The sequence below is a fragment of the Cydia splendana genome, chromosome 12 (assembly GCF_910591565.1).
Source record: "Cydia splendana chromosome 12, ilCydSple1.2, whole genome shotgun sequence".
NCBI classification, from domain to species: domain Eukaryota; kingdom Metazoa; phylum Arthropoda; class Insecta; order Lepidoptera; family Tortricidae; genus Cydia; species Cydia splendana.
This window is the reverse complement of record NC_085971.1, coordinates 11,781,493-11,795,438: the sequence shown is the minus strand read 5'-3', so window position 1 is coordinate 11,795,438 and position 13,946 is coordinate 11,781,493. Positions and strand designations below refer to the sequence as shown.

Genomic DNA, 13,946 nt, shown 5'->3' with positions numbered 1-13,946 from the left:
GCTTATATTTTTAAATTTGCCGCCTTTTTCTACTGACGGAAATGGCTTGCCAAACTATAGTTGGGTGATTTTCAAAACAGTTTTGCCGTCATGTTGGTACCCCGAATATTAATTTGATATGGCGGGCGTTGCTTTATCTGTGCTGTTTTCATATTGTATTGCCATAATAAAAAAGTACAATATTTTTTTGTAACATCGTTGAAGTGCTGTCAAGCTTGCTGTCAATTGAATTGTCTGACGTTGTCTGACAAATTGATTGTCAAAAGAAATAAGATCCAGTCTTAGTGATGATTTGTTTTTCATTGAAGCTGATGGGGTAAATATTATCCAGGGATGATAACAAGTCGCCAAAGATAAGTTCTGCACTAAAGTATTAATGGCCAAACTACCGAATGGCTGGTTTCAGCTGGTGAGTGATTGCGCAGTGTTAAGAATTTAATATTTTTTGACGGTGTTAGTAATTGTTTATATGCGTGTATTGTCTTCCCTGGCAGCAGTAATTGGGTGAAATTGATCAATTGACTGCCCATTGTGCTCAATGGGTAGCCTCGCGTCTTAGATCATGTTACGATGGTACTTTATCTTTTTGTTGTATATGTTTAGAACGTTGCGAAATGTTAACGTTGGGAACACTCAACTCGGTCACCGGGTTTATGAGCCATTATATACACTTAACAGTGACACCTGGATACAGCTTACTCATTATTTCTCTTTACTGAGTATTTCTAAATACTAAACTATAGTAAATTAATCAAAATTAAGCATTCCATATGAACAATATTCAATAAATTATTTCTCTCACAATACATTGGATGTTTCAGGTACCTTTCTGAAGGCTTCCAAGTTATAATCGAGAAGTCAAAGGAAGCAAAATGCTCTTTACAAGATGTACAGTTGCGTTTCTTGTGCCCTGACGATTTAGAGGAAGTGAGTATCTTTATATTGTTTTAATAATATGTACTGAATATTTTAAAACTGAAGCAAAATGTATATTATGGAATTTTAGAAAATGTTCTAGCAAAACAACTAAAACTTTAAAATTTCTATTACTGAAGATTTAAGTTATTTTTTTTTCTTAGGTAAGGAGTTTGTGCAGAGAATGGTTCCCCATAGAGTACCCTCAGTCATGGTACGAAGACATCACTTCATCAGAGAGATTCTTTGCTCTCGCAGCAGTATACAAATCACAGATCATTGGTCTCATAGTGGCAGAAATTAAGCCATATTTGAAGCTAAACGCTGAAGACAGAGGAATATTATCAAGATGGTTTGCCTCTAAGGACACACTTGTTGCATATATATTATCTTTAGGTGAGTTCTTTTTTAATTTATATTTTAGGAAGTGGATTTCCTGTTAGTTTTCTGATATGAAGGTTTAAGTTAACCATTTATTGTATTCAATGTAGTCATGCCAAGTAATCATTTCAAACTTATACTAATATATATATTGTAATCCGCTTCAGTAAATCATGAAAAGTAGTCAAGGTGTATGGCTAAAATGTAAGTCCTCCAACTTTAATACATGTGTCTTTCCAAATCTAACCTATAGCTGCAAATGTAATATGTATGTGATTATCATCAATTTTTTTTTTCTATGTGTCACAGGGGTGGTCCGCTCGTACCGGCGCTCCGGAGTGGCCACACTTTTGCTGGATGTGTTGCTGAGCCACCTGGCGGGCGCTGCCCCGCAGCCGCCGCATGACCACCGCGTCAAGGCCATTTTCTTGCATGTGCTCACCACCAACACTGAGGCTATACACTTTTATGAACAAAAAAGGTTAGTGCTAACAGATTTACTTTTTTGCATGATATGGGCTGAATATAAACACTGCCTGCTGCTCTGAAATGTGCCTCGGGCGACAACCATGCACAGCAGCATGAATAAGGATGCATACACACAATATCCTTGCTCACTGCCATGTACACTGCCTTGCCCCTGCGGCAAAGAGGCAAAGTGTAAACAATTCATTAATTTTTCTGAGATAATTAGTTCTACCATGGCATAAATGCTATTGTAGACTTAAGTCATATTTGTTTTAATGTAAGTTGGATAAATGTAATGTGGTTGTTATGACACTTACGACTTGTCTGGCTTCGTCTTTCCTTATTTCCCACCTAATGTAATATTAACAAGCATTGTTATTTCCCAGCGTAAACAAGTTATCCTGGTTTTACATTGTTATATTTATTTCCTTGAAATAAGGTCGCGTTTTCCAATAATCAAAGTGGTGCTTAAAATTATCGTCACTAGATTTCTCGTTGGAAATAACATAGGTACAACTATAAATATATTTTTTTCCATTTTGCCTATAATTCATGACACGTCACACTTTTGTGGCTTCCACAGAACCGCGCCTCGTACGTGAATCATACGAAGGTAGATAATTAAAGAGGTTATCCAAGGTCGAATAAATGCTCGAATCATATTTAAAAATTACTATGATACCTATAACCTAGATAAGTTGACTTATATATGTTAGATTTTTTTTAATGCAAACTAAATACCCACTACTTCTATTTTGTCTGTTCCGATTAAAATATAAATGACCAAAACCTTATCTTATTGCTATCAAGTTTAGTTAAGAACATTTTACTATGTCATCTAATCTAGATGAGAAAAGTAGATTATTTTGTTATCATAAGCACTAATATACTCGTATATTCGAGTATTCTTTTTATCAGCCTTTGATCTTATCACACAATTACAAAGTTGTACCTATGGATGAAACTCCGTATTTGTATTACAGTAGAAGAAGATTTTATGCAAACTAACTTGTTGCTAAGCAATAGCCTGCCAGAAGATTTTTAGTATTTTTACACTTTTAACATTAAAATGTTTGTATGATTTTTTAATGCAAAATAAACATAGCAAGACCAAAATTAACATGATAAAAGGTAGATAGACAAAAACCGTTTCAAACTTGTTATGCACATACTAAATGAGTTAATGTTACTAAAGAGCTAAGGAATTTAAGATATTGAAGACCTGCTGATCCCGTAAGTCACTTTGAACTACCTTCTACTAACATTGAGTAGTATTGTTTACATATTTAAACAATCTTGTGTCAGATGTAATTTTTTTATAATAAAATTGATGAAAATAGAAATCAATTTTGATGCATATCAAATTTGAATTCATATTTTTTTGCAAAATCTTAAGTCGGCGGATAAAGTAAGGACCGTATCGTTTATTATGGGTACAGATATAACCTGGTCTAACTGTTGACGTGTGTATTATTTTGTATTACTATGTTCTTAAGGTATAATCGGGGGGTATTTTTAAGCCATAACTGATATAAGAAGGTTTTACATTTATTTTATTTTAGGGACTTTATGATGATTTTAATACCGTCTAGCAAATATATTTTGGACAAGCCTATCGAGCTTAATTTGAGACTATTTTACCGATTCCTTGGTACGATTTAAAGGACAAAAGGCTTGTCCACTCCCACGGCTCATATATGAGCCGCAACGCTTATGGTGACGTCACATCGTGGGAATTGACAAGTTAATATGCTGCCAAAATATGCCATCTAAGTGTCCTTTTCATGATTGCTCAATTGAACATCCACAGAATAAATGTGGTGAATTTTTATCTTTACATGAAAACGACTTTTTATGCAACATTTTGGTTTCCCGTCAATTTATGACGCAAGCGAAATGAGGGAAACAGCTAAAAGAATCTACCGAAATCCAAAGCCTAACGGACATTCATGTCGCAGCAGGTCGATAGAAACGCTCCATGATGGTTATATTGTATACCAAAGTCGGGGTTGTCGTAAGTAACATGCCATATTCTCTAAAAGGGCACCATGCACGATCCAAAACATTTTTTCCAACTAAAAGAAATGATTAGACTATGCCCAGATGTTTCACTTTACGAATCATATATAATTGCTGTTTACATTGTACGTTTTTTTTTGTCTAATATCTCGTCTTGTTCGCAAACCGCAAAGGGTATAGCAGGATAGCCTATGAAAAATTGCCCCCAGCGTTTTGGGGTCGAAACTATAATCAAACGATGCCTTTTGAAGAGGTAATACCCTGCACAAAGTTTCATCCCTATGTTACCCCCTGGGGGTGAAAAACACCCGATTAACCCCAAAACTGTTTTATTTATTTTTTCCTAAACTATGAAAGTGACGAATTTCAAATTTTGTACAAATATTAATGAGACTAAAAGCTATATATTAAAAAAATATGACCCTCCTAACCATTTAAATTCTTGTAAAAAATAATAAAAATAAAAATGAATCACCCTGTATAACAAGTTCGACTCTTGGTACACACACCATTTTTTTTTTCAAATATGAACCAATTTATATTCTACAACTTACAAAATTATCATCGTCCTAGCCCAGAAGGAACATTGCTAAATTAATATGAATTGACTCTTTGGTGCCTACTATTCATTTAACTAATATAGGGCGTCCCACGGCTATGCCACATGGAGGGAAAGTACCCTGAATATTGTAGATGGAACATTTTACTGAAAGAAGACATAATTTTAATTTAAAAAAACAATTTAAACTGCATTCATAGATTTTTAAATAATTACATGGTTGAACCGGGAATCAAACCCGCTACACGAGAAAAAAAATACCCCTGTAGTTTTATTATACCGATCGAAAGGCTTCATCATAAGGATTATTTTTTGCTAAATAACTTAGTGTCAGAAATAAAAGGAAGATCATGAATTTTAACAGGGTCAACATTTGATCAGGGTATTTTTTTTCTCATGTAGCGGGTTCGATTCCCGGTTCAGCCATGTACCTACCTAATTAATCTAATTATTTAAAAATCTATGAATGCAGTTTAAATTGTTTTTTAAATTAAAATAATGTCTATTTTTCAAAGGCTATTCTGCTATATCCTTTTCTTGTAGTATTTGTCCAAAATCGTTGTAGTTACTCGGGAGGATTAGGTAAATATTGTCCAAACCATGTGCTTTACGTGGTCTCCCAGGACGAAATGTTACTTATTATTAAAGCACTAATTAAACTATATGTGTAATTTTTTAATAAAAAACGGCTAAGTAAAGTTGTACCCATAATAAACGATACAGTCCTTATACCTAACGGGGATTTTTATTGACGTTATCGCAAATAATAATATAGAGAAAACAGTTTGATATGCATTTGCAAAATTATACCCTTTTCCTATACACCGCTGTCTCACGTTTCAGATTCCGTCTGCACTCCTTCCTTCCCTACTACTACTCGATCCAGGGCCGCAACAAGGACGGGTTCACGTACGTGTACTACGTGAACGGCGGGCACGCGCCGTGGGGCATCTACGACTACGTGAAGTACGTGGCGCGCGCGGCGTGGCGCGGCGGCGGGCTCTACCCCTGGCTCTGGGGCAAGCTGCAGGCCGCGCTCACTATCGCGTGGCACAGGTAGTTAATCTATTGCTTGGATGCGTTTTTATTACTTTTTATCACTTACCGCTGTGGATAAAACAACACTAAACAACAACCGTAAGGCCTTGATTTTCGGTTGACGCAGTATGCGTAAAGAGCCACATGGTACGGCAGCAATATTGGCTTAACGTTCCATAGAAACGTTCTACGTCCGTAACCTACGTTTTACGGGCGTTTTTTTAATGGTTAATACTTGCTGAGGCTTCGGCAGAAGGATCTCTCATGTTCTGACATGGATGGAAAGTGAGTTACATCTTATCCATACGATAAGTGATAAAAACGCGATTATAAAAGGCCGCCTGGATTGTGTTTTGTGGAGAGTTGTGATGATGTTGGTCCTGTTTGCTTTATGTATACATACATAGGATCTTAAGAGAACATTAATTGGGTTGTACTATGTATAACCCGATCGGTACATGTGCATGTACATGACGAACTTAAATGTGATTTCATGTTATGATTATGAATATATTAAATTGGACTTATTTTAAATCATATCCAATGTTGAAATTCAGTTACAATAATACATATGTTGTAAAAATAATATATTAAGCGATTAGGCTGTGCGTGAAAACATTACACACCTTTTTGTGTGTACATTCGAAGTCATAAATATGTATATGTACATACATTTCTTCACCATATTCCATTAAAATGAAGTGAAAATATGTAAATATGGCATTGACTGTTAAAAATGTTTAATAATAAAGTAACAAACTGTAATTAACTGGATTACATCATTTGGACTCTTATCGGATTGTTATGTTCCTAGACAATGGATATGATAAAACGTTACTAGACTTTCTTGTGTCATCCTACAACTTAGGCGCCCCTTCATAAGTGAACTCGCGAATCGACAACAACCTAACTATAATCTAATAATCTTTGAACGACTGTAACAGCCTAACATTTCCTTACAGACCCGCCGCGACCAAAACGCCTTTATTGATAACGCCATAGAGTTGCCTTTCGTGTTTACTAACTTCTAAGATAATATTAACACTGGACGACGAGCTGTATCATTTTCTAACGTTCTATGACTTTCTCTAATTAGATGTACATATAATATCGGCATTAATTGTTAGTCTTCTGTATATTTGTTAACCTGCAACTTTACTTTTAAAATAAATGTGTGTGTTTCACTGAAATAGTTTTGACTTGCAATACGCTTTTACTATGCACTACATTGATACAGACAGCAGGAGAATTAGCTAAGCAGGATACTTATCACTTGATCAAAATGATTATACAATGTAATTGTTGTTATGACGTTATGAGTATATGAGAGCAAGAGCGTGCGTAGATAATTTCGACCAATTTGTCCACTTGGCAACCTTTGATGCTGATCGTGTACATCCAGATAGGTTTTTAAGAAGAATCTCATTTAATTCATAATACGCAATACTAAGTTTAGCCATCAAACAAGGAAAATGTTACAAGGTTTAGTTTTCAAATTCCCTATTGAGTCATTAGCACGCTTACCGATGTCTGGTGTCTATAATAAATCGTAAATAGGTATAGGAATGTCGTAATTGAGCTAAGCAAAGCATTTATTTAAAAAGGATTGACGAAATATTTCAATACCTCTTGACATCTTATAGTGCAATAAGACTCGTGTATAAATAAACCAGTGTGTAGTCTATACTAAGAATTTAATGCAGACCATTTTCGAGATTATACCTATATGCCTTCTTCGTGTTTGTTGTTAAATACATCGAATGTAATAACTTCGAGGCAACTCGAGTGTGTGCAGGGGCTATATTTTTGTTTTTCAATACCTAATTATTTTATTGTATGCATATCATATACATATTTGCTACATTGTGTTTGTTGTGTTCGCAAGATCATTTATCGTTTTGTTTGAGTTTTAAAAATATCATACCAACGAATTTTACATATACGACCGCTGATATCTACCAAGACATTTCTTTGTTAACGTGTGTTTAAGTATAATTTTTTATCTTGCAAATATCTATTACGTTTTCAGGAATGCCTACAGATTTTAGTGGCGCGTCGCGTACCCCGCAATCCAGTGCGAGTTTTAGTTTGAGGACGAAAAGGCATATACATTTAATATTTAAAAGTATTTATGAATGTATTATTATTTTATATAATTTGACATATATTTACATCATGTTTGTAAAGAAATCGACAAAGATATATGTGATAAATTTTAGTTTTACACTGAGGTACGTGATCATTATTTTCTTGTATTTTTGAGATATTTGGCATAAGTTTGTGCGATTACCTACAGTCGTATTGACCGAGAAATGTAAGAGACAAGACGAAGAAGGCATTGGAATTTTGCTGAAATATAAAGTTGTATGTGTGCCATGGATAACTGCCAAGACATTTAAAGTAAGGTGCCTGTGTGTTCAGTGTAGGAATTGTGAATAAACATTAAAATATATTCAATTATAATCAAGAACTACATTAGTACGGTCTATTAAGGGTATTCAGCAATAAAATATACTCATTTTTACTATTTACCTAGCATGATGAGATAACTTTAATGATTTTATTTTGCGTATGAAACTATAGGTAATAATATATTTTGTTAACCTTTGTTTCCCACTAAAAATGAACACCACAAACTCTGAGGTAATAAATAATTTGTAAAAAGTTAATTATTGTACCAAAACCGCACATTTACTAAAAAAATATCCATCACTTTATGTTGTGATGACCAACTTGTGTATTAAATATTAATAAAACGCCATGTTCACCATACAGCGGCAAACTCCTTGACATACGAATCATATACAATGCATTCTTTGTGACGAAACAAATTAGGTACATTAAATAAGTAAGTAAGTAGTTTTAAGTTTATTCTTTGCATCCATATTAAAAATATGTAAAATTAATTTAAACAACTTTACCAAAGAGAATAGAGTCTATAGAGACGGATTGTCAAAGTAAATTATGTAGCCACTGTAAATTTACTGTCATCTTTCGACATAAGATAAAACTGTTAGAACGCCATTTGACTTTAATCCTTATTCTTTCACTGATATGTGTTAACTTATTAAATATTAATATTAACGCTATCTACTCGACTATAGGCCAAAGGTATGGTGCAATCTTTTCGAGCGATGGCGCCATAACCTTCAGCTTACTCTCGAGTAGGTGATCAATGTCAAATGGCGTTCTAACAGTTTTAAACGTCTGTTGAAAGGTGGCAGTAAATGTACTGTAGCTACATAATTTACCATGACAACAAAGACATATGTAACTTCGTATAAGATGAATAAAGTCTAAGGAAAAAACATGCCTCGGAAATCAAGAAAAGGTCATTCTCGGATAGATGGCGCACTCACCTTTAGCCTATGCTCGGCTAGATGGCGTGACGACACCGTTTCATATTTAACAATTTTAACACATAGATATCAGTGAATGAACATGGGTCAAAATGATATAAAAATAATAAAATCATTTATCCATATACACTCAGCGTCAAAAAAATCGCACATCTTAACTTTTTTCTTTCAAGCGGTTTTAAACCTTATATTATATAAGGCAAGATAAGACTATGGGACCTTATTTGAAAGGTTATGAAATCCTCTATTGGAAAATGTCGTAAAATGGACGATCTACCCCATACAAAAATAAAAAAATTCAGGAAAAACGAATCGACGTGTATTCAGGTTAAAATTGCAACGAATAAAATCACTACAAAATCAACAGATACAAAAAAAAACAAACTTAAAACCTAGTGCTGCTCTTGCCCTCCGAGTAGCTTCCATGTGATCAGTCATGACTGTCATGAGTGCCACGATGCGTTTTTGAGGAAAGTTGTTCCACTCATCAATAATGGCATTTTGAAGCCTGTCGAGGGTGGCAGGAGCAGGATCAGGCGACCGAACCCGCCGGTTTAGCTGATCCTAGTGATGTTTGATTGGGTTCAGGTCAGGGCTCCTTGCTGGCCACTCCATTACGGTGATCCCAACCTTCCACAGTTAGTCTCACACAAACAACGCAGTGTGACAGCGGGCGTTGTCATGCATAAACTGGAAGTTGGGTCCAACAAAACCATCATATGGGATCACATGCTCCTCCAAGAACACCGTTATGTAACGCCGAGCAGTCAGGAATCCCTGGCTGTGACCACCTTCAGTGCGGGAAATGCACAGGAGATCAGTTTACTCGTCGATCGAAATGCCGCCCCAGAACATGCGAGTTCCGTCCCCTTAGCAGACGGTTTCTTCAGTGCAGGCTTGCGTAAATTGCTCTCCCTGCCTCCTATACACCCCTCTGCACCTGTCGTTGGTGTAAAGGCACACCCTCGTCTCGTCGGAAAAGAGGACATTCCTCTATTGTTCAAACGTCCAATCTTCGTGCAGTCGGCAAAATTGCCTCCTGGCTAGTCGATGCTATTGCTTTAATTGGGGGCCTGTAGCAGCTCTACGGGGCAACATCCTCTTCTCTTCCGGCTTTCTTCCGATCGTAGAGATGATTACTGCTGTTTTTTGAGCTGCTTGAAGCTGCTGCTGCAGCTCAACAGCCTCGGAGAAACGGTTCTGCAAAGAGTTCGATACAATGTACCGGTTGTCTCTAGCGGAAGAGCAGTGTTGTCTTCCAGGTCCAGGCCTCCTGATGTAACCACCAGTCACCTGGAACCCCAGCAAGACTCGACGGACTCGGAAACCGCTTATGTTAAATCTTTTAACCTTTACCCTCCATTTTATACCCGTCCCGGATTGCACAACAACGGACCGATTAAAATTGGATCTCGGACCTTTTTTAAACAAAACGCCTATGTTCGGTGATGGTTGTTTTTAGGATAATAACGATTTATCTTTTTAAAGTTCATTAATTGCGCTTTCAAATGATACCAATATTGACAGGGTACAATGCAGTAGATAAGAGCTATATTTGCTTGAAACGAATGTTTGGCGAGGTGCGATTTTTTTGACGCCGAGTGTATATAATTTTTTTAAATAATTTTATACGTTTTCATTTTGAGTTTTAGTCGTGTGTTGATAGATGGCAGTAAATTTACTGCGACTACAAAATTTACTATGACTCTATACTATCTATTCTCTTTGATGACAGTAACTCTCTATTTCAAATTCTCTTTGACTTTACTAAATTATGTGGAAATATTTTATTACAATTTTTAACTACTTAAAGTGTCTTAAAGTATGATTTACGACTGTTTCGTTTTATAATTATGTGCTGTAGAACTCTATGGAAGCACCGTATCAGGCACTAATAATTATTTGTGCACTTTCCCAGGGTAGGCTTATATTGTTACTCATTGTAAACCAAAGTATTTTAATTTACATGATTTTGTTACTAGCTGTCGATGTTTTTTTCTAATTATTATTGATTAAATTATTGTTAAGTGTTTATTATGCAAACAAGTATTATTTGGACCACTACCTACTCATTTAGTTTGTATTGATTAGGACGATTTTGTATGTATTTATAAAATTATGTTACCTAAATTACATTATGTATACTTAGTTCGTTTTTTTAGCATTAGGAAAAAAAGGTAAACAATCTTGCCGTGTCTTTTTATTGAAAAACACTTTTGAAAAATAAGTCACGGCAAATATGTAACAATTATGACTCATATACGATATACATTCTTTTGCTTTCATAAGTAATAGTTACTGTTTTTTATAAAGCGTTTTTTAATTAAAAGACACCACAAGATCGCGTAGTCTTTACCTAATGCTAAAAAAACGAACTATATTACGAGGCCAGTGAGAAGAGTTGAAACCGATTTTTTTTTATTCGTAGCCAGCTTATCTACCTTTACATGCATTAGAACTAGACTCTAGCAAATAAAGAAGATTAACAGCTCCCATACAGAGCCCCAAGAATCGTCAATGTTCTAGGTGACATTAAATATTATTTTCACATTTTAGTTAGACTTAGACCAAGCTAAGTTGGCAGTGATTTTGATAGCACAGACAGTGCAAGTGTTATTTAAACGTCATAATTTCATAGAAGTTTGACGGTCTGGGATATCAAAATCGCTGCTAACTTAGCTTGGTCTAACTCTATTTGCGTATGAAATGAGGCTGCCACCTTACTGCTATTTATAATTTCAAAACATAAAATTGGACTTCACTGATCGTAGTTATAGTCACAAGTAGATTTAGAGCATAAATAAATCATTTAAGGTTAGAACAGGTTTTCAAAGGTTAAAACTAGATGGCTCCGTTAAATAAAAATATGCCTAGAATGCTTTTATTATGCTTTAACTGTACTATTGTACATATGACAGCGGCCAGGAAACTTGGATTTTACGTTTAGAACTCATAAAAAGCAGTAGGTGATAGATTTTATACGTGGGTATAAGACTAAAATGGAAAAATAGTAAAACTGCACGCGCGCGAGGAACGCGGTGTTGTATGGAGGTTCGTCTTAAATATGTATTTACTAGTCTTTGATTAGAATAGTTTGCTTTTGGCTTAAGGTCCACATTTCAATATAATTTACAACAGCCTACATTTATTTTCAATAGTGATGTACCGACTATTGACTTGGCCGACTAGCCGACTAATCGGCGCTCGGATGGCCGATTAGTCGGCCGACTAGTCGGCTAGTCGGCCGGATCATTAGTTTCGTCTAAGTTCGGTTCAGATGCACTTAAAAACGACCGTTTTACCCCTTTCGTCGTCCTATTCATCATATTATAAATAGTAACGCTGAAAATTAAATAACAAAAAATCCTAAGGCTATATGTATATCATACGATAACCGGACAATCGGACAAGAAAGCGACCAAGCGGTCAATAATTCGAACAAAAGTTTTCGTAAGCACCCTAAATAGGAATTTGGGTAAAATAGGTGAAAAGCTTATGGAAAATATTTGCTGTTTATTTCTTTTTGCCCTGTTTTTCTGTCACTTATAAAGTGCCGACTAATCGGCCATTTTTGCCGACTAGTCGCCGACTAATCGCCGACTACAAATAAGGCCGGATAGTCGGCTTTCCCGACTAGTCGGTACATCCCTAATTTTCAACTTTCAAATCAAAGCAGAAAGATTAAGTAACCAGTGCAGTGACATTCACGAAATCAAAATGTTTGGCTGGTATACCAGAATCGCGTGTGCGAATCTAACCCGTGGTAGTTATTTTTTTTTTCTTTACAGTAGGTAATTCAATGGGTAATGTATTTCTTTTATTATATACTTTGTCGTTTCAACTCGGCTCATTGGCTTTTGCACATTATGATACCACGTTCCACGTGGTTTTGACACTCAAAATTGTCGTGAACGTCGGAGAGTGGTAATCTAGATGCGAATCTTGTAGATGTCGATTCACAAGAACTGGCACGAATGGAATGAATGAGTGAATAAAAATATCTACGTGTGTGTCACATTAACCAATAAAATGGTGTCTCTGACTGTCTGAAAGTTCCGTTCATTCCATTCCTGCCAGATTTCTCGGATCGACCTGTAGCATCTCTCCTGTTTCATTATTAACGCATTTGTTGCCGATTTTTTTTCTAACTTTTGCCATATATTGGACTCCGCTCAGTGTCTCAAACGCATATAATCGTACATAGAAGCATTAAGTAGGTATAAAAACTCATAGACCACAGTAGCGTTAAAGGCACCGGGCGAAGTTCTTAAAAATAAATTTGTATATGTGTTCAAGGCACTAAATGCGTTAAATTCGCTTTATTTTTATGTAATCGTTAAATTATAATGTAAAGGCAAACAAATGGCGAGGCTTGTAATTTGTTGTTTTCACCATGACACTACTTCACAGTCACACATAATGTTATACCTACTTAATAAATTTTATGGTTGAAACTATTTGTACCCTTACCATGGAGAACATAGCTTCCAAATAAATATCATTGTTGACTACAAATCTGTTTTTCAATCCGGAGGACGATAAAACAAAGCCACCGTAACAATTTCAGAAAATCTTTAATTTTAATAATTGCTTCTTTTTTCATCAACTATGCTGTACAAACTATATCGCTTAAATTAGAATTAGCAATTAATAATTGCACGTAAAAAAACTTAACAAATAGGTACCTTCAACATTTCGATTGGAATGAACGACTATTACATTAAGTAATATTTTTACAATATTTATATATAATCCTACGAAATGATAACATTCAACAAGCAGTCACAATCGCCCAATGATATGTTAAAATTATTTGAATATTTTCAATATTGTTATTGCGCTAGTGAGTAATTATGTAATAGTTGTGACTAGGATGGCGGGCGGGGCGGGGCAGGACTACGTGACTAGATTCTCTCTCTCCAAGGCGCCCGCCTTGTGGTTCTGCCCCTTGAAGTCCTTCAGTCGGATCGGCGACGACTCGTTGCCCGAATCACACTGAAAACAACAAATACGTCTATTTTAATGTGGTGTCTTGTGACCAAACCAGGGACCGAAACCGGTTACCAATAAAGGGTAGTATCGGGTATTTGGTAGAATTGTTAGACCAAAATAAAACCCTTTCCCCTCCAAGTGTTTTAGCTTCTAGCGGCCAACCGTACAAGAAAAACTGACGGGCAAATTTGAATTAAGGGTATTAGAAAATAGAG

At 35.6% G+C, this 13,946-nt stretch overlaps 2 protein-coding genes across 10 annotated transcripts in view; one reads left to right on the top strand and one right to left on the bottom strand.

Moving 5' to 3' along the window:
* Window positions 1-247: 247 nt before the first annotated feature.
* Window positions 248-10,771, top strand: LOC134795545 (N-alpha-acetyltransferase 60). 2 transcript variants are annotated; one of them, XM_063767436.1, is made up of 6 exons: window positions 248-409; window positions 822-927; window positions 1,080-1,311; window positions 1,606-1,777; window positions 5,186-5,398; window positions 6,343-6,654. In XM_063767436.1, exons 1-6 carry the CDS (start codon window positions 393-395, stop codon window positions 6,380-6,382), a joined length of 780 nt encoding a protein of 259 aa, XP_063623506.1. In that variant the 5' UTR covers window positions 248-392; the 3' UTR covers window positions 6,383-6,654. The 2 variants fall into 2 exon arrangements, with proteins under 2 accessions (XP_063623506.1, XP_063623507.1); XM_063767437.1 differs by lacking the exon at window positions 6,343-6,654 and adding an exon at window positions 7,410-10,771 and having other exon boundaries at window positions 270-409.
* A 2,523-nt stretch (window positions 10,772-13,294) lies between these two features.
* The window catches only part of LOC134795513 (potassium voltage-gated channel protein Shab), a 104,200-nt gene continuing 103,548 nt past the window's right edge, over window positions 13,295-13,946 (bottom strand). For all 8 annotated transcript variants that reach the window (XM_063767382.1, XM_063767387.1, XM_063767388.1 and 5 more), the window contains one exon: window positions 13,295-13,734. In XM_063767382.1, the coding sequence (XP_063623452.1) occupies window positions 13,636-13,734 (99 nt within the window). In that variant the 3' untranslated portion in view covers window positions 13,295-13,635. The remainder of the gene's footprint in view (window positions 13,735-13,946) is intronic.

What these genes read in the sequence shown, in the direction of transcription:
- LOC134795545 (XM_063767436.1), top strand. An exon ending in TGCATATATATTATCTTTAG is followed by an intron (nt 1,312 to 1,605) that starts GTGAGTTCTTTT and finishes TATGTGTCACAG; the next exon opens with GGGTGGTCCGCTCGTACCGG. An exon ending in CTCACTATCGCGTGGCACAG is followed by an intron (nt 5,399 to 6,342) that starts GTAGTTAATCTA and finishes ATTTCCTTACAG; the next exon opens with ACCCGCCGCGACCAAAACGC.